Raw genomic sequence first — 27,060 nt, forward strand, 5'->3', positions numbered from 1 at the left:
AAAAAAAAATCTATGTATTTGTATCAGTTATCTAGTATCCATAACACAAGCTTTAGCTAGCTTTACTTGGGACTATATGGCGCTGTGTGAATTGTCCTGAGATTATTATTATTATTATTATATTGTTTAATATATCTGTGGCCATTTCATAAATAAAGAGAAGTGACATGAGAGGTCAACTGTCAAAAGAGCTAGCGAGGTTATGACATTCAGAAAACGTGCGCAAAAGACCAATATCTATATCTATAATTGACATAGAGACAATTCTCAAGCCAATCTGGACGTATGGGCTCCAGCTGTGGGTTTCTGCAAGTATAACCAACATCAACAAAATTCAAAGAACTCAAAACTACATATAAACGCAAACCTGTAACGCACCCTGGTTTATTCGTAACTCAAAGGTACATCACCACCTGGGGATCACCTCTGTCAAGGAGGAAATCTCTCAAACAATAAAAAATATAAAATCAAGCTGGACAGACATCCAAATGAACTTGCTGTTCAACTGACATTGCCTGATTATATGGCACGTCTTAAGAGACGTAAAATACCAGAATTCAACAACCTGGCATAAACTGGAATATCTGAGGCTGGATTCTCAATGGAGAATCACCTCTCGACGACCTCGGTCGTATAGCGGTCTAGCACACCGCTTTACATCCGACGGTCGCGGGTTCGATTCCTCGCACGTCACGAACATTTGTATTCATGAGTATGATTGTTTGTATCGGTCTGGGTGTTTTCTATGTATAATAAGTATGTATTAACCAAAAAAAAATCTATGTATTTGTATCAGGTATCTAGTACCCTTAACACAAGCTTCAGCCTTAACTTGGGTCTAGATGGCGCTGTGTGAATTGTCCTGAGATTATTATTATTATCTCTCACGATATAATATAATCAACAAAATAATCTACTTATAGATTAGAATACTGATTGCATGGTAAAAATAATAATAAAAAAAAATCTATATAATTAATATTGTTAGTGGGTTAATATTATACAAATAAACATTCAAATAAATACAAAAGGCTTTGAATCAAGACACTACCGTCATGTTTGTGAATTATAGCCTAAATGATAAGCTAATTACGCATGTAAAAACAGGTTTCGTAAATGTTCTCGTCATATCAAAATCACAACAAATGATAAGTAATATTGAGTCAATATTTCCTCTACTCGATAATCTATACAATCTATACATATAAATAAAATGGGAGTGTCTGTTTGTAATATTGAAAAAACCGTTTTTTACTACATGCATATGAATATAAATACATATACATACACACGGGACATACAACCAAAATAACATTTTTTACAATTTTTGTCTGTCTGTCTGTCGGCCTGTTTGATCCGGCTAATCTGTGAAATGGCTGGACCAATTTTGATGGGACTTTTTTGGCAGGTAGCTGATGTAATAAGGAGTAACTTAAGCTACCTTTATTGTAGAAAAAAGTTAAATTCCACGCGAACGAAGTCGCGGGTATAGCTAGTATATACTACAACCCGAGTATACAGAAGAAATCTTCATTTTAGTTTCTTTTTTTATTTTCCCGCGTAAAACATATTGTCCCACAGATACACAGTATTGCACGGCGCGAAACAGTAGTAAAATGACGAGCGTCTGTTGTATGCGATGTTATGATAACACGTATCTATGAGTACTAGTCGAAATTCAATCATAATTAATTTAAATTTGAACGTGTTTAAGATTCCATTGTCAAAGACTATACTTCCACAATCACAGTTATGTTTGACATTCAGTAAGACTATAGACAAATAATATTAATCTATACTCAATTTGACCACAGATTTTAAAAATAAACAAAATGTGTATATTTGTATGTCTGTGTGTGAAATACGTGGTAGTGTGTGTAATATTTTTATATTGATTTAATGTATTTTTTTGCATAATTTTATAAAATATTAGCTTTCTGTACTTCTTTTCTTCTTACACGTCCGTTCAGGCAATTTTCGTAAAAATGGGTACAATGTTTTTGCTTCAAGATTCTATTATTAGTCAAATATAGTTTAGTATTGCGTAGTAAATGAAGTATTAATCTTCTTGCCTTATTATAAACAAATAGAATAGAAATAAACTTTTATTCTAATTGTTTTATACACCTTTTTTATTGTATATATTTTTTATAAACACTATATTGTTTTATATATGAGTATATAATGAGATAAGTCAAATACAATATTTTACGACTATACCGGTGCCGTTTTCTTTGCTCGTCATCTTGGTCTCCATACTTCACACTAATAAAGTTAACAATATAACTGTTGAATTTAATTTTTTTATTTTACCACTAACGCGAAACGCCGACTCATCACAACAAGAACAAGCAAGAAACAAGCGTGATGCTCTTTTAAACAACTATTGTTCAGCATTATAGTTAAGATTTTGTGTGAAAATAGCAAAATTAACATAACTAAATAAATAGTTACTTGAGTAGTAAATAAATTAGTCAAAGTTATTAGAGCAGACTTACCAGATTATTCAATTTTGCTTCACGCGGCAGAGTAGGCGCTATTTCAAATCAGTCAGAATATGGTTATATATATTTTTAAATAAATGTATGTCACTCCAGAAACTCCATTAATTTATATGTAAATTATTATTTGTATAAATTGTATATTAGCAAATTATTATTATGTATAATAGGGGCCGCCCATCTACTTGATGTTACTTACGTACTTGATGTTTTTTAGCATTTTTACAGTGGGTTATTTTGAAATGTACATAACAACAATTTCATCAAAGTTATTATTTCACACTGCTGTTAAATCGACACGTAAAAATCAATTGATTAGCTTGTTAACTTCGCCGCACCACTTGATAATAAAAAAACACATTACCTTTTTTATTCGTTAGAAAATTAGGCAGTAACATATATTACATTTCCTTTTGTAGGTTAAAAGTAAATACATTTATGGGCCCCAAAGGTGAAATAAACTCTACACCTTTTGTAATAATAAATGGTGTAGGTACGGATTTTTGTTTCTTCCTGTATACAGTTCAACAATATATAAGGAAGTATTTTGCTTTTATGATGGATTTGGTGCTTCGATGTTAGTGGTGTTGCTTTGGATTGCAGATTCGATTGCCACACTAAAAGTTTATAAATATTTTCTTCTTATATATATTTTTATATTAGATATGAATGCGAAGATGCGTCTGTCTGTTTGTTAACTATATTTTCGAGACTAAACAAATCTTAATTGAAAATTGTCAAAATTTAATAAATAATGAATAATCTATAGTATTTATTAGTTTGGCTTTTGACTGAATTCATGATATAGGTATCTTTATATTATAAATGCTAAAGTATGTCTGTTTGTTACGTACGAGTATCTTTTCACGACTAAACAGATCTTAATTAAAACTGACAGAAATGAACAAAATTGCTTCTAATAGTAATTTTTCTATCTTTTATTATTTACTAGCTGTACGCGACTACCGCGACTTCGTCCGCGAAAATAATGACGAATTTACCTAAAATCTTTCATCCCCTATTTTATTTTACCCCCTTAAGGGCATAAATTTTAAAAACTTTGAATATCATATTATTCATATTCATTTACCAGCCTAAAATATAAGTTTCACGCTTCTACCTTTAAAAATGATGATTCTTACGTACAACCTTGCATTTACCATTTCAACCCCCTTACAACCATTTGCTTTCTCAAGATCTAGACTAATTGTCTATCAAATTTCACATAAATCTGTTCAGTAGTTTTGGCGTGTAAGTGAGACTGGCAGACAAACAGAATTACTTTTACAGTTATAATATTAGTAAGGTATTTAATAAACTAACTCAAAATGCCAATGAAAAAAGTTTAATAGATCTGGCTTCAAAAATGACGATGTTACCTAATATCTTTCATCCCCTAATTTATTTTACCCCCTTAAGGGTAAGATTTTTACAAACTTAGTATGTCATATTTATTTATATTTAATTAGCAGCCTCAAAGTCAGTTTCAGGCTTCTAGCTTCAAAAATGACGATTTTTCCATACAATCTTTCATCCCCAATTTCAACCACTTACGACCCTTTTTTCGCATTAAAAAGTAGCCTATGTCCTTTCTCGGGGTCTAGACTATCTGTGTACCAAATTTCATGTAAATCAGTAGTTTTGGCATGAAAGCGAGACAGACAGACAGACAGTCAGACAAAGTTACTTTCGCATTTATAATATGAGTAAGGATTTAATGTTTACAGATCATTATTGTATAAATTCAGAATAATTTATTACTTTTAACACTTTATTTTTATTCTTTTCTTTATTCATATATTTCATGTATGCATACATATTGTTAATAAACAATTTATAAACTATCTTAGTAAATTGCAATATATGTATATCTTTATTATTTTAATTCACATAACTATGTCTATGTTCAAGTCCAGAAGAACTGTCCGCAGTGCAATGATGACCAGTGCTTCTGGAGCGGACAATCTGAAATATTTGCATTTATAACTCTTAAAACATTATGAAATATAATAGAATATATTAATATAAATTCTAAAATCTGAAATTAGTACCATCTATATAAATAAATAAAATTGGAGTGTCTGTTTGTAATATTGAAATAATCGTTATTTACTACATGCATATGAATATAAATACGGTACATACGCATAAATAACATTTTTTACAATTTATTATCTGTCTGTCTGTCTGTCTGTTTGTTCCAGCTAATCTCTAAAATGGCTGGACCGATTTTGACGGGATTTTTATTGGCAGGTAGATGATGTAAGAAGGAGTAACTTAGGCTAACATTTATTTTAGAAAAATAAAGTTAAATTTAACGCGGACGAAGTTGCGTGTACAGCTAGTTTATTAATATGTCTCAAATATATTACTAGCCGTCATTTGTCGTTAAGGTATTATTAATTGAGTAATAACATATTTCAAGAGTACATGAAAATACATGTTGGTGCCCGACCGCTGCGAACTCTTTTGATATTTGTAGAATTTATATTTTTAGAACGGTTCTTTTTATAAGTCATGTGTTTTGATACATTTCAGTTGTTATCTTACTATAGTTCGTTGGATTTATATATGTATACCATTGTAATTTACGTGTTTTACACATATATATAGATACAGTCCACAGGTCCGCTAAAATAGAGGTTTTTAAGTGTGTGGTATTGAGAATTTAAAATTATCATTTAATTTCTTCTGAATAGAGATCGCTATACAACATACACTATTGGAGTAAATGCTTAATTTCTGCTTAGTATTTAAAATTTTGTAAAAAATTATGTGCTTATTTAGCTCCTAGTCACCCAGAGAGCAATGGAGCGATCTATGCTCGGTACCTTCCTACGAGACAAATTGCGGAACAGTAAGATCAGGCGACGGACAGTCAGGACTTATATTACAAGCATATGGTTTTTGTTTGCTTGTCACAGATGAGAGATTCTATTATGATTTTATCAATTAACATTTGGACCAGATGGATAGTAATATAATAATAAAGAAGTGCTATTTATTAACATAGTATATATATCGGTTGGCTAACATATTGTACATAACATGTCTTACTATACACCTAGATGGCGGTATATGATATGTTATATATATGCTATACTATAACTAATACTTCAATGCGAAAAATGTATGTCTGTGTGTGACTCTATCACGCCATAATATCTTAGCCAAGCATCATGAAATTTCGCATATTGAAATGAAGAGGACATATGTATGCACGGCCAATAGTCACGCAGACAAAGTGATAGGCAAAAGCTAGTTTAATTCAATTATACAATATTTTCCATCATTCATAGATATATTTGTATAAAATAACAAAAGCCTGTATAAATAAATTGTTATCAAAGCCTAGAAACAGCACATTTGTATTATTATTTTTATAGAATACACACAGAAATGGTGAACGACGTACGTGAATAAATGTACAATAAATATATTTGAAAAAAATATACTTTTTTATAAAGTTAGTATGTTATATACATATGAATAATTTAGAGCATCTTGGACTAGTTTACTGTCAAATTCAAAAATCATTTATTCATGTAGGACATTTTAGCCGCTTTAGCCAATATATCAGATTAGACCGTAAAGATCGTAAATTCGAATGTGGGCGACGAAAAAATAGTGTGATAATTTATATTTATAACTTACTTTCTTATGAATGAAAACATCTGTAACAAATCAAATGAATCCACTGATGCTGTCATGTTGGAATCAAATATACTTAGTGAAGCGTGAATGCTGATTCTTGCGTTCAATTAGTCGTCGATTGGTAATGTCTGTATACCCCGTATATTTCAGTCGTGAAGGTTAATTGTTATATTATTATTAGATATAACATACGTCAGCGGTAAATACATTGTTAGTGATAAACTCCGGTGTTAATTTTAATAAAAAAAGGTTTTCAACCATTGTAATGCAGAGGTCAAGGAAGAACAATGACTATGTCAATTAAATAACATATTTTTAACAACTAATATTAAAAATCGAAGAGTTGGTTTGTATGTTTTGTTTAAGGCACTAACCACTGGAATTACTGGTTTGAATTGAAAAAAATCCCATTTTTAATGTAATTATTATATAATGACTTACATAATATAATGACTGACTAATCCTGTCCTATGAGAGTGTCTAGATACTGCAAAAAAAACTAGTAAAAAATTTTAGTACACTATTGTAATTTTGATGATTCTTTTGTTATTTAAAAGTGTAGAATTATACTTGATAATTGATAATCAATCGTATTTATTTACATGTAATTGTATGAATTTATTATTTTTAGTGGAGAATTTCAACAAAAACTATTTACATAAAAATTAAAAATATTCAGTTTTGTTATCGTCAAAATAATAAGACTCATCAAAATAGGAATACGAAACAAAAGTTTTACGTGGTACATATACTGTTTGGACTGTGCATGGCTCTGAATGGTAAGCATAAATGGCCGAATTTGTGCTCAATTTAGGAACTCGCTCGACCGAGGGGTCAATTTGTACAATAGATAGGTCTATAGTATTATCTATGAATTGACGCCATACAGTAGGCACATGTGATCACAATGAGCCAAATCCGGCTGTGCGTGATCCAAAGTAATCATAATTTAGTTTCATAGTTGAACTAGTGGCTTCGAGCTGCTTTGCTCTGGCAGAATTTATTTGTATTTCCAACCGTACATCATGTATTATGTACATACTTATATATACACTTAATTAATTAATATGTCATCTTACTTGACCTCAACGCATGCCTACTCAATTATTAAATGATAATGATATAATTGTTAATTATAAATATATTTGTTGGTAGTTTTCTAATTCTTGTAATTTTTTATATTTGTATCGCATCCTGCGTTTTAGCACATAGTAATTAATTTTAAGTGAAAATCTTTGTGATTTTGGGGATTAATTAAATATTAATCCCCAAAATCACAAAGATTTTATCTTACGATCCCATGACTTAAAAGTGATAAATATCCATTTTATAATGACTACTTATTATTTGCTGCATTGCTTTTATAGAATCTGTTTCATGTTTCAATGGATTTTTAAGTACTGCAATCTTGAGCGTTAATTGCTATTATAGAATAAGTTTCAATGTCTATCTTCCCATTCCATGAGGACTTTTAAATATTGCACTCTTGAGCGTTATTGTAGAAAAAGGATTATGCAAAATTTTATGTTGATTTCTCTTAAAGATCCAATCATATTTTAAATACGGTTTAATATAATGACGGTGCAATATTTTTATAAAATATAAGTTTTTAAGCTAAATATCTAGTCAAATTTAAAATTGTAAAAAACATATTCTGATATATTTTTCATAACAATATAAAAAATAAATAAAAGTATATAATAATCCTAAAGAGAACTCATTTCCTTATATATATCGACTCATCTTTAACATTTTCTCAAAAATAAAAAAACGATGTATCTTAAGATTTTATTTCATTATCTTATATGTATCTCTTCACTATTTTATATAAAAAAAAATCTTATTCAATTGTTAATTGATAAACTATTTATTTGTTAAATGCATTAGTTAAAAAACAAACTAAACTTATGCTGCTTTCCTGTTAGTGTAAAGATATTCGACGCCATTGATTTCGTCTTGTGTTTGATCCTTGTCGCCCCATCCCCATAACGTTTTGTCAACTCCAGTCCTCTGGATCCTGGCCAATATTGTTTTGTCAGGTATTATTTTTAAGTCATACGCCCATCCGATCTTTGCAAAGAAATTTATAAAGAGCGTTGCTGCATTGAATTTAGTATCGCCCAATTCTGATGCTTTGTAGTCATATGGGAACACATGATGGTAGTTATGGAAGCATTCGCCAGTTGTGAGTAGGGAGATCGATAGGTTCTCAACGGGTTTGATGCTCTTGTCGAATGGACGGCTTCCCCATCGATGTCCAATACTGTTCACCAGGAAGATCAAGTTGATTGTCAGCACGTGACGGAGCATTGTGGCGATATGCCAGGAGTTGCTGAAGCTCTCATTCCAAAAGTACATAGGGACAATGGTAGGAACAAGATACGCACAGGTACCGATGACCAAAATCGCGTGTTTCCTTTGGAATCTCAATAACGGATCGTTGTAGATGTCATCCATGTAAATAGTCTTCCCTTTTTCCAAGACTTCAGGGTGTTTCTTCACGAACAGCCATCCGATTTGCGAAAAGAAAAAACCACGGTTCGAATTGTGCGGATCCGCGTCGGTGTCCATATATTTATGGTGGAGGCGATGATCTCTCACCCAGTACGTCGCTGTGTTCATGAACGCGAGACTGTTGAAGATGAGCAGTATAATCTGCAACGGCATCTTGGCTTTGTAGGCCCGATGACACCAGAGCCGGTGAGCTCCGGCGGTGATCCCGATCTTCGCGGCTTCCAGCAACAGCAGCGACCATATTATCGTCGCCCATTTCGCGCTGGTGAAACACAAATAGATCCCGTACAGAGCAGCCAAGTGCATATATGCAAATTTAATTACATTGTGTTTCACCAACGGATTGGTTTCCATTATTGTTGTGTTGAATCGACCGCTTACAAAGTAAGACTGAATCTATTTCGAGCAATATTGTCCAACTACATGTATGTTGAGAGGTTAAAAGTCTAAGGCTAACCGTGTGTAGCGACGCATGCGACGACATTTAGCGTAACACAGTAGACGATATTTTGTAATGTACGATGTAATATGATGTTATCTGTGGTACAACTGAAATAGGTATGGAATAGAAATAGAAACAATTTTTGTTCAAATAAACGTAATATAACTTTTGAATAGTCGTATTTTTTTATTCTATCACTAATTCGGAACGCAGACTCATCGCAAGAAGAACGGGCTAGAAAATTGCGTGTTGCTCTTTTAAATAAATGTTATTCAGAATTATATTTTCAAGAATTTTGTGTGAATACAAATGCCAAATAGCAATGTTGACTGTTATAAAGTTATTGAACTGTTAAAACAATTAAAATTGTGATTTACACAGATGCCTGCTGATTTTACACAGGTGCAGATTACTGCGTGATGGAATCATGTTACTTGAAGAACTACTTTTAGTTATTTTGTGAGCTAAATTAATTTATAATTTTAAATATTATATATTAAAGAGTATCTCTTTAATTTAGTCCCGATTTAGTTTTGTGTTATTATGTTGTAATCGTAATATTATGTTGCATATGACCAGCCATGTGTTGGTTGCATAAATTTGTCATTGCAGCACCTAACAATATATAAATAGTAGCGTATTAATATTAACAAAAGCACCTATAAAACACTTGTGTTCACAGATAACCATATATAGGTAGTTATTTTTTAAACAAACAGTAAATGTAGTTTATCATATAAATGAATATCGGTATTAAAAAATAGAGGTTGAAGGGTGATAATGGATGTATATTTTAAAACAGAATCATAAAATGTTAAAAAGATAACACACTTACCACTTAGGAATATCAAAAATAGTTAACGTCCTATTCTTAGGCCTATTGAATATATGAACAGAATTTCACAAAAATCGGTCAAGCGATTTCGTAGGAGTTTTGTTACAAACAATGTGACATGAGAATATATATATTTTTACATAGTAAAATGAGGTCGCTGCCGTCTGTTCGCTTAGATCTTTTAAACTACGCATCGGGAGTTTAATGCAGTTTTTAGCATAGATAGAGAGATTCAAGAGGATGGTTTATATGTATAATACATGTGTGTTATATTATAGTACAAGCCGAGAAATTCAAAGACTTATAATACATCCGTGCGAAGCCGGGACAGGTCGCTAGCTAGAAGATTTAAATAAAAAAAGACTCTGCGTAGGTATTTGGCACGTTGCATTTTTTGTATCTTAGCATACGGTTAGCCTTAAGTACCAAATGGTATCAGATGCGTAGGCGCGTGGAATACGGACAATAAATTGTCGCTTGCGCCGCCATTATCACTGAATACCAATTAAGTGTTAAAGTAAACAACCTTTTATTGCTAAAAAAACTACTTTTAAATAAATTGTGTAACACAAAATTTGCATGGGGCTCAATCATGATGGAATGGTGTGATTTGGTATGATAATATGGTCATTAGAATTATCTTTTTAAATAAATAAATATATAAATAGCTGTGCCCGCGGTTTCACACGCGTTTTATAGCCTATATGTTATTCTGATGCATTAGCTATATTACTGTAAAGTTTCATTAAAACCGTTTAGTAGTTTTTGCGTGAAAGAGTAACAAACATCCATACTTACAAACTTGCGCGTTTATAATATTATTAAGATGTGAATGCCCACTATGTGTATGTTTGACGATCTCGGTGGTCTAGCGGTCTAGAACATCACATGTCCAATGGTCGCGGGTTCGATTCCTCGCACGGCACAAACATTTGTATACATTCATTCATTCATTTTTTTTGTTTGTCTTATTCTATTCGATTATAACTATTTTGTATCCAAAAATAGTTATAAACTATAGTTGTTTCTGTCGCGGGTTCAGCTCGTAGAGCTATAGAAGTAAATGTAAAATGAAATTTAAAATTGAAATTAGGTTAAAACTATTAGGTAAGAAACCTTTACAACTATACTCCTGGACAATTCACACAGCGCCATCTAGTCCCGAGCTAAGCAAAGTTTGTGTTATAGGCACAAGATAAATGATTTAATACTTCAATAGACTTTTTTATAAATACACTAGCTACGCGCCCCGACTTCGCCCGGGTGTACATGTATTATATATATAAACCTTCGTCTTGAATCACTCTATCTATAAAAAAAACGCTTTAAAATCCGTTGCGTAGTTTTAAAGATTTAAGCATACATAGGGACGGACAGACAGCGACAGCGACTTTATTTTATACTATGTAATGATTCTTGATATATATAGAAATCACCCATACCAATACACCAGTGTCCATTTTAGCCCACATTGAAATGCAAAAAAATTATATCTATATGAAGTCAAAAAGACTCAAATACCATTTTGAGATGTAACCATTTCCTACCTAAATCATAACTAAGTTAGCATCAGTCTTAACTAACTGTGAAATCTCGGATGTAACAAAAATACTTTATTCTTAACAAATTTCATACCTAATCTAAAAACATGTAAGTATCAGTAGACATATCTCTTACCCTTCAGTATTCTCGGCGTACAATACCTTTGAGGGTAACTGGGCATTTTTTACGCAACCCAAGTAATATTTCATAAAAGAAAGATCTTCCGCTGCTCCGTAAACAATTTTGTATGAAACTACTTACTCGCCTAGGCTTTGCTTGGGTGTTCATAAATTTGTGAGTTTTTATAGTAACTAGACTATGTTACCCTTTTGAAAATTTGAATTCGGTTAAAAATAATAAATACCTAAATGCCGGATCTAAAGCAAAGGTTATTGAGATTATTAAAATTACAAAGGTCAAATGATAGTTACCTTTTAAACAATTTTTTTATCTTTATCACTCTAGTAATTCTCTCAACGTAATTAGGGGTTCAACACACAAAGTCGTACGGTGCCGCGCGTTACCGCATAAATCACGTAAATATGTATGATTAAAGCTTTCTTATTTGTCATATTGAATTCAATCGATTATACTATTTGAATACGTTAGTTTTTATTTAACAAATGATATCCCGTTATTTTATATTAAAAAGTAACTGAGTAGTAATAGATGTTGCGACCTCGTTGACAAGACTGTTTGCTGGCCGCTTATAAAACATAACTAGAACAGACAGAACTGTTGACTACAGAAGAGTACGACATATATGAAAACGGACGATTAGGAATTTTATGAATTATATTTTATTATCAGACAAGACATTGCTTTTATTCAATATCGACGACAATCTTAACGGTCGCGCTGATTAGCAGATCGTTTAATAGCGTATTATATAAAACGTTTAATTGACTAAACAGTTTTGATTCGAAATAACTATCAAATAATAATATAACTCATTATGACGCTCTAAAACTTTACATATATAAATGTTCTTAAGAAAAGGCGTCCTAATTGATAAAAGATAATTCTTACAGACAACCTGGATAAATAGAGTAATATAATATTAGAAATTTTGAACTAAACTTACTTAAACGTTATTAAAGTTTATTAAACGCTACTTTGAACAAAATTACTTCAAGTTGAATGTTATTCGTGTGGTAGCTATTTTAAAATTATTACAAATGGCTGCCCGATAAGATGGCACGTAGTCGGGCGGTGCAACCGCGTCGCACAGTTGCGTTTTTTTTTTCGAACTACTCTAATTCTGTTGGCGGCAGCTGGCATTTACAGCTTCATCGAACGATAGGAGACAAGTGCAAATGGTATTCTAAATCTGCGGAAGGACTTATGAAGCGGCTGAAGTCTACCTGGGGCTTGAAAGATACGACTTTAGTATGAGGGCGCCGCTAGGGATTCGAACGTATCAGGCTGTTGTAATTCCGATCTCTGTTTGAATTGGACGGGGAATCAGAATTACGATACGATCGGAATAACCGTACATTGTACTAAAAGTTTATGATAAAATTATAAAGAGAGAGAGAGAGACATATGCTTTATTACGAGAAAAATAAACCTAGAAGCCTTTTTAACGATACGAAAAATGTTTTTCACGATGATACATATTTTTTTCTGAGTTCTGTTTTTAAACTGTTCTAATGCTCTTGGCAGCTAGCCTTTATAGCTTTACCAAACGATAGGAGCCGAGTGCAGATGGTGCTCCGACCCTGCAGAAAGACTTAGGCAGCGGCTGTAAAACAACTCCTGCTTGTCGGATACGACTTTAGTCTGAGGGCACCGCTAGGGGATAAATCCTCTTCAAATCTGCCGTCCATACAACAGGTGCCGATATGGGGCCTTCACCCCATGGCGCATGCTGTATTCCAGTGCGTCACCCCCAAGGTGGGCGGAGGTAGGTAAAACTGAGAAGAGTTCAACCCACGCGTTAAGGAGGGCCCGCTTGCGGGCAACCGCGCCGCTGGAGTCGCTATCGCTTACGAACTCGTTCCCGCGACTCCGGCACTATGATGGCAGAGGAATTCCATAGAGATTTCGATAAAACGGGAAATTTATTGAAATCACAGACGACATGCCGAGGTTAAATCCTCGGCGTAGGCCGTCGTAGTTCCGATGCCAGTTTGAATTAGACGTAGGATGGATCGCAGGGGACACCGTTGCGTGTGCTATCCGCTTTACTACTAAAAATAAACGTTGTAGATGATAACATTTTACTCTTAAATGACTCGCTGATAAATTTCTTGGTTGTGGGATTGGCTATTTAATGGAACATGCGATACAATTAAATATACTTGTAGTAATTGATAACAGTAAATTTGTAGTGGATAAAAAGAATAGGTTAAACGATAGGATAGACTAGCGGCAGCCTGTGGCTTTGCTAGCGTAAATCAAATATAAATTAGTAGGAGTAGTATCTTGTAATCTTGCTCTTTTCCTAACTTTATAATCTCGATTTGTGTTGCCTCTATATAGAATTTGTTGAATTTAAATCAATTGACATGAATTTCCTACCTAATTTTCCTTCTTAATATTGTATAATAATTAAATTTCATTCCACATACATCATTATTCTAATAAATTGTGTCAACATATATATATATATATATATATATATATATATATATATATATATATATATACTAGCTGTGCTCGCGGATTCACCCGCATGAAATTTATAGCCTATATGTTATTTTGATGTAAAATATATTACTATAAAATTTAATCATAATCCGTTCAGTAATTTTTGCATGAGAGGGTAACAAACATCCATCCATACACACAAACTTTCGCATTTATAATATTTGTAAGATATATAAGCTCTAGTTTTGCTATAATCCATACATATAAATAAAATTTGAGTGTCTGTTTGTAATATTGAAATAACTGTTCTTCACTACATGCATATGAATATAAATACGGTATATATACCAAAATAACTCTTTTTACAATTTCTGTTTGTTCCGGCTAATCTCTGAAATGGCTGGACCGATTTTGGTGGGACTTTTATTGTTAGGTAGCTGATGTAATAAGGAGTAACTTGGGCTACTTTTATTTTAGAAAAATAAAGTTAAATTTCACGTAGACAAAGTCGCGGGTGCAGCTAGTAAATTAATAAGAGCAAGAGTACAATAGTGCGTAATAGTTGCTATTCGTCCGTTTAATCTCTGGATCTCGATAATCTAGTCAAGATCGCTGGAAGACGATTGATGTGAGAAGCGCAGGACAAATCGTCGTGGGGTTCTTTGGGGGAGGCCTTTGTCCAGCAGTGGACGTCATCCAGGCTGTGATGATGATGATGACGATGTCCGTTTAATGTAAATTATTGTCCATTTTCATAATACAATTTTCTAATTATCTATGCGTTTGTGCACGCTAATCTCAAAAACTGGTCAACGTTATATGAATGCTGTTTTTACTGATGTACTGTATCAAACATACATTCCAATTCACGAACAAATAGTTATTAGGAATACTATTGTTATTCTGAATATCAAACGTACATTGCAAACAACTAGTCATCTATGCCTACAAATAAATAAAATTGAAGTTTACTATATATGGTAGGTATTATATCTAACAAAATAATTAAAAAAAAATGTCTCTATGTTTTCTTCTTCTAATCTCTGAAATTGGACTGGACTGGATCATTATATACGGTCTATCTCTGAAACGGCTGGACCGATATAGGCCGGCGAAATCCCGGGTAACAGGTAGTATATAAAAAAACATACAGTTATTTATTATCCATTCATGGCTGAGGTGGTCTAGCGATTTAGTACACCGCCTTACTTCCGATGGGCGCGGGTTCGATTCTTCGCACGGCACAAACATTTTTATTAGTATGTTTGTTTGTATTCTGGGTGTTTTCTATTTATATTATGTGTGTATTTACAAAAAAATACTATTTATTTGTATCAGGTACCCACAACATAAGCTTCTATGTATATTATGTGTGTATATACACAATATAAAAAAATATATAATTGTTTATATCAGGTACCCATAACATAAGCTCAGCTTAGATTGAGAATAAATGACGCTGTGTGAATTGTCCTGAGACATCAATAATCACAATTATATATTTCTTATTTCTTCCTATACCACGTAGGTGGTATAAAAAAAATTACATGTATAACTTTTAAGTGGTGAGATAAATGTTTTATAATCATCAAAGCATCCGTTATCTGAGAACAAAGTGCGTCCTAATAAATTAGTAACGTAATCTTGTATTTAATTAAGAATATAAAAAATCTGCCGAATATTTAAACCTTATTTTAATTGAACTACTGCTAATTGGAAGTTACTATATAATTATTACATACTTAGTTTATAAAACCTCCGTATGAAAAAATTGCGAAATCCCATCATTCATAATTAAAGAGCCATGCTCTTGGTGGAGCTTACCGTTACATAGTATAAAATAAAGTCGCTGTCGCTGTCTGTCCCTAAGTATGCTTAAATCTTTAAAACTACGTAATGGATTTTGAAGAGATTTTTTGTAATATATAGCATAATAGTGATTCTAGAGGAACATTTATATATATAATAAATGTGACATGCGAAGTCGGGGCGAGTAGTAGTAGTAGTAGTATATATATATATGTAACATACAGTTAAGAACAATCTAAACGATTGTCAGTGTAAAGAGTTCCGAGTGCACAATGCCATTATAACCCATTCAAAAATCTTTACGTCCGTACCAATAGTAGTGTGCAAACAAATTCAGTGTCAATTTGGAATATTCCTACCGAATAATCACATGGCTTAATCAAATCAAATCATCAGAAAGTAAACAATAACGTGAGTACTAATGAGAACGCAATTAGTGAATGCAAGCTTTCCTGTAACATACAGATAAGAAACAAAAGATCATTTCGAGGGTACAAATAATAATAATAAACTCTGTATTACGTACACAGAAGAAACATAATAAGAAAAGAAACAGTAAAAGGTAACGTATAATAATAACAAAAGGCGGTCTTATCGCTGTAAGAAACTTCTTGCAGACACCCTGTAAGATATCACTTATGTACATAGGCAGGTGGCACACATAAGACTCTATATTTACTAAACTAATAAATAGACATACATAAATTAGGTATAAATATGTAAACCTACATATATGCATACATATATATATAGTACATGGAAGATACAACAAATCCATTATAACCAACACATTAACAAATCTTTACGTTCCTACCAACGGTAATGTACAAACAAATTCAGTGCCAATTGGGAATATTCGTGCCGAATAATCGCATGACTTAATCAAATCAAATCAACAGAAAGTAAACATTGACGTGAGTGCTAATGAGTACGCAATTAGTGAATGCAAGCCTTCCGTTAAGCAGTTAGTTTAAAGTGAGTAGTAATGAGGCACTTTGACTCTGAGTGCGCGCAAACATTGTTAATACTATTTCATGTCACTAAATACGTTTCATTGGGGGAAAGGGGATTGTTAGTAATGTGGACTGATGATCTCATTGCTAACAATGTACCATGACAGATTGACCTCCACACGGTTTCCCTTGGATCATGATAATTCCCGGTGAATTTATTATGATGGGCTAACTGACCTGACTTCATGTTCATCATATCATTCTCCACTGATGCCCTGCCAGCATAAATTAGTGCAGGCGGGTGCATCATTCCATTATCATCCACTAAAAGAATACGTTTCATTAAGTTTCAGAGTGGTTTAACAGCAAACAGATAAAATGTACTTGCATTATAATATCATCTTTATATTACTAACTGTGCTCGCGGCTTTACCCTATGTGTTATTCTGATGTATTCGTTTAGTAGCTTTTGCGTGAAAGAGTAACAAAATCCATCCTTAAATAGTTACAAACTTTCACGTTTATAATATTAATGAGATGTATACACTATGGCAGGAGACGCGCCTACCGATATATCTTATTGTAATTTTAGTTTGTTTTCGCTATTTACACCATAAAAGAACCAGTCAACATATTAATTAACCGATTTTTTTGTGCCAGACAGATTTGATCCCACATATTTTGAGATTGAAATCGGGATTGCAACCACTAGGCCATGACGCTAAATTGTAAAGTACCTAACAACGTAATACTCCACCGTAAGTTATGGCAGTAAATTATTAGATCTTAATACCACACTCGAGTATCAATTTATGTGCACATAACGCTATATTTCTTCAGGATTGCTTTAAATAATTATACCTCCAGTGGCTATTTATGCTATAAATTTTAACTATCACATACTATAATAAGTAGTTACAAGGTTATTTAGAATCTTTAGTTATATATGGTGCGATAAATATTAGGTTAGGATATCCAGTGACGTCTCCTAATTATTCGTCTTCAGTCAAAAACAAAAATATTTTTTTCATGTACGACATTTTTAAAAGGCCGACAACGTACCGGTAATCACTTACCATCAGGTGAGCCGCATGCTCGTTTGTCCCTGTGTTATAAAAAAAAGTTTTTTGTATTGATGATGATTTTGTATGACGAGCGTGTATGGCAATAGTTGTTCATGCACGGGATTTTCATTTAATGTTAGACATGGACACCTATATAAGTATACAACGTAAATAAAACTGATTAAAAACAAAGAAATATAATTGCGTTTCTTGCCAGTTCTTCTCAATTGAATATATATATTGAACTGGTAGGGAAGAAATTATAATATGAAAAAATCGACGTTCATAAGCGGCTAAAATGTCCTACATTATTAAATGATGTTTGAATTTCGAATTTTGAATTTTATTAGATAATACTTTTTCCCTACCGTCCAGTTCAGTATATATATACCATTGAGAAGAACTGGCAAGAAACGCAATTGTATTTCTTTTTTTTTAATCAGTTTTATTTGTGTTGTTTACTTATATAGGTGTCCATGTCTAATAATAAATGAAAATCTCGTTTTCACCAGATAGCTGCTGCGCTTGGCTGGCTACTCCAGTAGTATTGGCTATGAACGTATAACAACGTATGTAGAAAAGAGAGTCCAATAGTCATTACATTACCATTCACGGTGTCGGTGGTCAATCGGCTTAGCACAACGCTTTATTACCGCAGGTTCGATTCCTCGCACAGTACAAACATTTATATTCATGAGTATGATTGCTTGTATTGGTCTTGGTGTTTTCTATAAAAATATTTATATATTGTAAGTAACATACATAATAATGTGTGTACTTACAAAAAACATGTATCTATATATTTATATCAGTTGTCTAGTACCCATATTACAAGCTCTGCTTAGTTTGGGACTAGATGGCGTTGTGTGAATTGTCTAGGGATATTATTATTATTACGTTTAACTTTCATTCCATTCTTTTGGTTTCCAATTCTAAAATATCATATTTTTCTTGCTGCCTACGTTGGCCAAGTTTTTTGTCTCAGTCTGTCCCATAATAAAATTATTCCAGTGAATATCTTGCATCTTGCAACATTTCAAAAGATTTCAACTTTGCCCAAGAAATTCTTTTATTCATGATTTTCGTTGGAAGTTTAAAAGCTTCGAAGAAGTTCTCGCAAAAAAGCCAATGATCAATCAGCTCGAATTGATTTAAAAGCTGAAAAGTAGTTCGGCGGTGATTGGACTGAAATTTCCTTCTGAACGGAGATTTCGTTGATAAATATTGTCCTTTTTAATATTTATTAATCACTTGCGTCACGCTGCAACTTTGCACGGGGACCAGACGTAACATCTTATCTTATTATTATAAACGCGAAATTTTGTGAGTATGAATGGATGTTTGTTACTCTTTCACGAAAAACTGCCTAACGGATTTTTAGTGATATAGGTATAACACATAGTTTTTTTATGGGAATGGATATAAAAATTTACAATAAGATACCAAAGGATATACTGGAATTATCTTTAAATGAATTAAAAAAATCTGTTAAATAATTTTTACTGAGCAAAGTCTATCACTTACTAAACGATTACTATATAATACTAAAATGACCAGCGTGCATGGCAATAGTTGTTCATGCTCAATGTTAGACATAGACATCTATATATATAAAAAATGTATCGTGGCTATTTAAAAAAAAAGAAATTCAATTGAGTTTCTTGCCAGTTCTTCTCAATTGAACGTCTATACAGAAATGGACGGAACGGAAAAAAATGTAACGTTCATAAGCGGCTAAAATGTATAAACGATTTTTGATTTAATTTGGTACAAAGTCGAGGGGTTAGCTAGTCAGATATTGTTCAAAATTTCCTTCCAATATTGTAAAGCTTGCGGAACTAGATTCGCGCTTTCCTCATTAGCACGCGGTCGGCGCTCCTCCACAGCTTGCTCTAATGTCTTTATTCTAGAACTATCGTGAGAATTTATTGCAACTTCGAGTATAGCACCGTTAAAATGCTGATCTTTTAAATAATGGCTTAATTTTCAACCAAATTTCAGAAAGTGGTAGGCATTCTATTCGATTACATTTTTTTATATAGTATTCGCCTATTTTAAGCCATATTTATCAGACAATTAATTCCTTTGTAGCTGTTTTTCACGGAGACACACGAAGACATGTTTTAAAGAAATTGTTAATGCATTGCTACGACTAAAAAACTATAAAATTATCTCAATAATGTAAAAAATAACGTTCACTCAATTTAAAGATTGTTTAACTATTTATTTATTTTAATAAATGTTTTTAATTTGTTTAATTTTTTATAAAACACGTTGACATCTTGACATATAAGTCTTAATAGCGTTATTTACATTTTAGAACAGCACCATCTAATTTACGCAAAATAAATTAATATTACCCATGTAAATATTTTAAAAAAAGTTAATTTCTTTTTATATCACTTAGGTGGCAAACGAGCATACGGCCCATCTGATGGTAAACTGTTACCGTAACCTATGGACGCCTGAAACACCAGGGGTGTCACATGCGCGTTGCCGAATTGTGTTGCCAGTTCTAACGATTTAATTGTATCTTCATATTCTGTTATTTTACTCTTCCTTAGACTAAAATCAGCATGTAATATAATTTGCTAGCTATAGGTGTCACTCCATTTTGCTTTACTGTTAGTATAGAGATGTACCCCTACATACATTGTCCCTTTGACAAATGTCTATATTAAAAAAAAATAGCTAATATAAAATCACTACAACAATCGCAATGCAATCGATTCTAGACGATTTATCGGACAGAAGCATTAGGACAATCTGGTTGTGAACGTGACTCGTCACTAATGTGAGAGCGATGGTATTCGATATTCGATTGTACGTGAAACGTGCAATTGAATATCGAATGCTATCGCTTTCTCACACTGTCAAGTGGAGGCGGGCAACTTCTTTTATTTTTTATTTTACGTACTGGCAGACGCTGAGGGACTACCTGATATGAAGTTTATTTTGTGTATATATAAAAATGTTACTAATATTATAAACGCGAAAGTTTGTAAATCTGGACGGTTAGATGGATGGATGTTTGTTACTCTTTCACGCATTTGATAAAAAACTTTGATAAACTGTAGAGTAATAAAGCTTATAGGTACAGCAGAATAAAACAGGTTATAAATTTCCTGCGGGGTGAAACCGCGGGCACAGTTAGTGTAGAATATAGATAGAATAACTCTATCATTTTGTTGTGTAAAATATGAATGTGTCACCGTATATGACTAAAGTGGGGTGGTTAAGAACCACAGTATTTTTATTGCACTTCATTTGCAACAATACACACTTATTGTGTAGTAATTTACACACTTAGAGTTTAGTAATTTTGACAAGTATAATGATAATCATTAGTAGAGCCGCATCAGTCAAGAAATAATTTCTAAAATTGTGTAATTATTTTAGAAATTCGAAACGTAGTGATTATTTGCTCAGCGAAGTCATATTTTTTTTAAATGATTATTGAATAGAGGAATCAAAATACAGTGAAGAATATGCGTATTCATGTATTTAAATGAATGTAAGTCATGGATAATTACACATACACATATAGTTTGTAATGCAAATGTTGTGTGCATCTAATATTGTAATATAATCATCGAATACAATGTCCGATCGATATAAACAATTCGATTCAGGTCAATGTGTAGCCGTCTACCTCATTTCGCTCCGAGTACACTTTAGTTCGCTGTGGATCATTATTTATCTGTGCTGTAATGGCGCGCGAGTGATAGATGAATGCATTTCATCAGTCTCACTACAAACACTACCATTCTACAATCAATCACTTTGTGAAATCGCCTACCGATCATAATATAAGGTAATAGGTCGAGGAGGTGGGGAAAGATCGTGTATTGGTAGCTATGTACTAACGTCAATCCTATATTGTTAATAAAATCAATTAAAAACTTGTTAAAATGGTTTAACTGACCTTATCTCATCTACAGAGGAGAATTTTAGGAGGCTGCGGGAGTTCGCGCATCAGTGGCACCGGAGTACGAGAGGACTGACGATGGTACGCGTTCAAGAAGAGAGGATGCTGCTGAAGAAGGAGTGCTGGTACGGAAGCCGTTCATGTTTCGTGCCATCGTTGTCCCAGAAGGGGGAGAGTGCGACAGAGGGGATAGGGGTAGAAATAATTTGTAGGGGTCAAGAGAATGCATTTTCAGCGCGCATTCCCCGTAGATTTGGCTAGTATAACCGAGAGGTTGAAATGGCCATGGGTTGATGGAGGGTTGACCTTATCTCATACTCATCTTATCATTAACCACTGGCACCATTTACCATATACCGTAAGCAATGAAGTTTTCACAATTCCATTATCAATCACTCAAATAGAATAGTATAGAAAATATTTTAATCAAATAAACTTAATTTAAGCACTTTTAAATGGTCATGATATTTTTTTTAATCTACCACTCATTTGGAAAGCTGTTTCAACACAAGAAGAACGAGTAAGCAGCTTGTGTGTTGCTCTTTTAAATAATCCTTGTAAGTTTACATTTTTAAAGTCGAAACGTGTGAATACAAACCACCGACTGGCACTTATTATTATTACAATACATAATATTTAAATTCGAAATCACAGAAGAACGAAGAGCTGGCAGCTACCTTGGACAAAGAATTAGTCTAGCTATTCAAAGAGGGAACGCTGCCAGTATCTTCGGAACTTTGCCTAAAGGGACCCCTTTTAATAATATATTTTAGTTATTATATTATATTTTTTAAGCTTTTTAATTTTAGGTTCTTAGTTGTACAATTAAGTTATGTAAATAAAAATTCTTCTACTTACTGTATCCAATAGTACATTTTAAATGTTTAAATATTTAAATAATACATATATATTTTGTTTTGCCATAAAATTTAATATCGCTATTAAACAATAGAGCTTGGTGGTAGAGGGATAAAATTTACGGATGTATGTATTTTTTTATGCTCAATCATAAAATTTCTAAAAGGATATTATTGACAAAAAAAAAATGGGATGGACCTTTGTTACTTAGAAGTATGAAAATAGCACGAGATTTTTATACATTAGACGTATTTGTATATTTGTATGAAAATTTGTAAGTATGGATGTTTGTTACTCTGTCACGCAAAAACTACTAAACAGATTTTGATGAAACTTTACAGTAATATAGCTTATGAATCAGAATAATATATAGCCTATATATTTTTATTAAATTTATATATTGAAATTTAACGCGGGTGAAACCGCGGGCACAGCTAGTATATATATAATTACTAACTAATATACTGTAATTATAAGTATATCACTCCATTATGTAATTATGAGTATACTAGCTACTCGTCCCGCCTTCGCACGGGTGCACATGTTATGTATATAAACCTTCGTCTTGAATCACTCTATTAAAAAAAATGCTTCAAAATCCGTAGTTTTAAAGATTTAAGCGTATATAGGGACAGACAGCGACAGCGACTTTGTTTTATGCTACGTAATGATAACATCCTATTATACTAATCCTATTCTTTGAAAGAAAATAAGTATTAAAGGCAAATTTCCAATTTCATTAGACGGCAAATCTAATAAGTGATTCTTTACTTTCCAAAGGCCAGGTGCTAGGTGATAAAAAAAGTAATAAAATCACCTAGAGTTGGGAAGATATACGTACAATAGCATTTTCAGATGCCATTCATTTTTTAACGTTAGTTAAATTTCACTCGGCTGTTCTAACAATAACTGGATCAACCGCATCAACAAAGAAATTACAATACAACACAAATACACCCCCAAAATACCAAAGATCTCGTCATTAAAATGGATAACAGAAAATAATGCGATATTAAAAAGAAGGCGTGGGTATAAAGCAGCTTAAACCTCTATGGAAATGTATTTCTTTTATACACTGAAAAGTGAATTCTTTGATCTATTTATTTTGATACTTTACATGTAAACATCCAATTAACAAAACCAGATTTGGTACCGAGTATTACAAAGTCAGTCGGTTGCGTGGGGTGCCTCCGTCTCACTTATTTCAATAGATTGGCAGCTTGCCTTGTTTTTGAAGTGAAAGTTATAAAAGTTAATGTTTAAGTTATAGCAATATAGTTTAAGTCTTATATATAAAATTCTCGTGTCACAATGCTGGTTACCATACTCCTCTGAAATGGTTTGACTGATTTTTATGAAATTTTATATGCATATTCAGTAGGTCTGAGAATCGGTTACTATCTATTTTTCATACCCCTAAGTGATAAGGAAATTCTTTTTACTAATGCTTAACTTAAACATCTGTGGGAAATCCTTTAAAAATGTGTCTGTTGACATATCTGCTTCCAGACAACGAATAAAGAAACATTGTCCACCCCTAACATTATGTTTTTATTTTTTGGGCAAAAATTTTTAATTATGTGTCAAAAAATACATACAACCCTAAATTTTCACCCTTCTATCACCAACCCCTATTTTTTTATAGAATTACTAGCTGTGCAGGCAAACGTTGTTTTGCCTTAAATTAAAAAAAAATTAGGGGTGGACTACCCCTAACATTTAGGAGGATGAAAAATAGATGTTGGCCGATTCTCAGCCCTACTCAATACGCTTACAAAATTTCATGAGAATCGGTCAAGCCGTTTCGGAGGAGTATGGGAACGAAAACTGTGACACGAGAATTTTATATATAAGATTAATTTATATGGCAAAACAACGTTTGCTGAGATAGCTAATAGATATATATATATATTAGAATTTTTTGGTCATGAAAAAGCGCTATCGAGAGAGAAGACAAAGGCGGGCGCGCCAGAAAGCTGGGAGTCTGCTAGAGTGTCGGCAACGTGTAGTTAACTCAGCCATCGTTTTCTTACGATTGGCCTATATAAGGTTTAGGATTTGAAATAATATGGGAAATCGTGCGTGCCCCGAGGTGCGCTCAGGGTAGGTAGTATCATAGTAGCATATGGATGCTTTTTTTGTTCCAGATTTAATTTAATAAAATATTTACTTCAAGCTTTACTGACAGTTTGAAATAAAGAAAGAAAATACGTCTTAATATTTTTTTAAATACATATAATAGTAATATATAACAATATAATAATAATACGCATACATACATAAATCTATGTGAATAACAGTGAAAAAAAATTAATGCCTCAACAACGACATATTACATACTAGATGTGTTAGGATTCACCCGTGTGAAATTTATAGCCTATATATTATTCTGATTTTAAGCTATATTACTGTAAAGTTTCATCAAAATTCGTTCAGTAGTTTTTGTGTGAAAGAGTAACAATTCGTACTCGTAAACTTTCGCGTTTAGAATATTAATAAGATTAACATTTGTTAATGATAACAGATAACATAACATTACATGCAGATACCCCATCCCATATAAGAAAATAGTTCTTCCTAACTCGGGCTATTCTTCTTGCTATTTAACAGATAACATAATATTACATGCAGATACCCCATCCCATACAAGAAAATAGTTCTTCCTAACTCGGGCTATTCTATTTCGCCGCCGTAGGCGCTAGATGTAGCTATGTTTATGGGTGATTAATAAATGAAAATCATTTCCGATATTTTTCTTCTATAAAACGGGTGACAGAACTGACACACTATTACGACTCAAAATTATCGGAACGCTTGAAACAAATCGACTACCACTGGTTGTTGGAAATAGGCAATTCGCTCTTGAGAAAATTTTCTTGATGAATATTGGAATGAATTGCACTAGTGGGTGATTAGTAATAAATCATGAAAATAGATGGTAGGCAATTCGCTCTACATGATCTGATTTGCAAAGATATGTACATAATAGAACAGATAACATAAAATTTGATGTAATTGTCCAATTTAAATATCTGCCCGTAAAACTTCATGTGTATATTATTGTATACCAGTGTTATACCATGGGCACATCTAGTAATAAATAAAGTGACGCTAACAGGAATTCCTTATTGGCTTATTTATTGAAAGAGCAACAAATCGTTCGTTTGACAGCAACTTAGGAATTTTCAGCATATTTTCTGTAGCTATCGTCGCTACACTATACTCAGCTGCATAATTGCGAAATTGTTTTAAATTGCATAATTTTATTACTTTGAAAAATGTTTTCCTTACAGCTATAATATACTTAACCGTATAGTTAGGTATAGCGGTTTAGTACACTGCTTTACTACCGATGGCTGTGGATTCGATTCCTCGCAGGGTGCAAACATTTTTATTCACATGTATAATTGTTTGCATCGGTCTGAGTGCTTTCTATGTATCTTTTTTTATTTTACTGCTCTTTTTATTTGTAAACTGTTTTCACAAATTCAAATTGGTTCAAGCTGAAAATCTGTATTTTGTTCACTGAACAATTTTGCACACTGAGCTTACGAGTTGTTTGTATTGTTGCAGATTACATATAATGACTCAAACTATAGTATTAATATACAATATTCGTGAAACGTCAAATATATGTAATGTGTATATTTTATTTATAGATAACAATGTAAATGATTCAATTAAAAATGATCGATATACATTTTCCATATTTATATAAGTGTATATATTTGTAACAATTCAAATAAATGTCTTATCTATCTATCTACTCGTCTACCTATCAATCAATCTATCTATTTATCTATCTAACTATCTATAGCCATAAACGCTATAGTAATGACACATTAGAACCGTTTGAAAAAAAGCATCGATTGTAATTCCATAGTTAGAATTTACTTTCTACGTACCTAATTATCTACCAATCTAGCTACTTATCTATCTATATCAATCTATCTATCTAACTATCTATTGTCACAAAAGCTACACAATGACACAGTTTAGAAGCGTTTTAAAAACAGCGTCGATCTAAATATTGTATTGTTAGAATTATTGTGTAATAAGCATAGCCAAGTTAGTAAGCCAGTTAATTAAGCCATTACGTTTAGATGCACACACATCACACACACACACACACACACAGTAAATGTTAGATGCAAAACTTATCACAATTTACAATATCCAACTGGGGGTCTTCGCTGCCACCTGCTCTTGAAGTTGCTGCTTGTCGATTGTTATCCTATTGTTAGAATCTACTTCTCTAACTATCTATCTATCAATCTATCTAACTATCTATAGTCACAAACACTAAAGAAATTACAGATTAGAAGCGTTTGAAAAGCAGCGTTGATATAAATATTGCACTCGTAGGTA

The 27,060-nt window shown here is 32.6% G+C and overlaps 1 protein-coding gene across 1 annotated transcript; it reads right to left on the reverse strand.

Moving 5' to 3' along the window:
• Positions 1-7,961: 7,961 nt before the first annotated feature.
• On the reverse strand, positions 7,962-9,045 carry LOC131844232 (acyl-CoA Delta(11) desaturase-like). The gene has a single exon (XM_059193055.1). The coding sequence runs from the start codon at positions 9,021-9,023 to the stop codon at positions 8,061-8,063; it is 963 nt and encodes a 320-aa protein (XP_059049038.1). The 5' UTR covers positions 9,024-9,045; the 3' UTR covers positions 7,962-8,060.
• Positions 9,046-27,060: the final 18,015 nt, after the last annotated feature.

This window comes from Achroia grisella, unplaced genomic scaffold (genome assembly GCF_030625045.1).
Source record: "Achroia grisella isolate CSIRO2021 unplaced genomic scaffold, CSIRO_AGI_Agris_v1 utg402, whole genome shotgun sequence".
NCBI classification, from domain to species: domain Eukaryota; kingdom Metazoa; phylum Arthropoda; class Insecta; order Lepidoptera; family Pyralidae; genus Achroia; species Achroia grisella.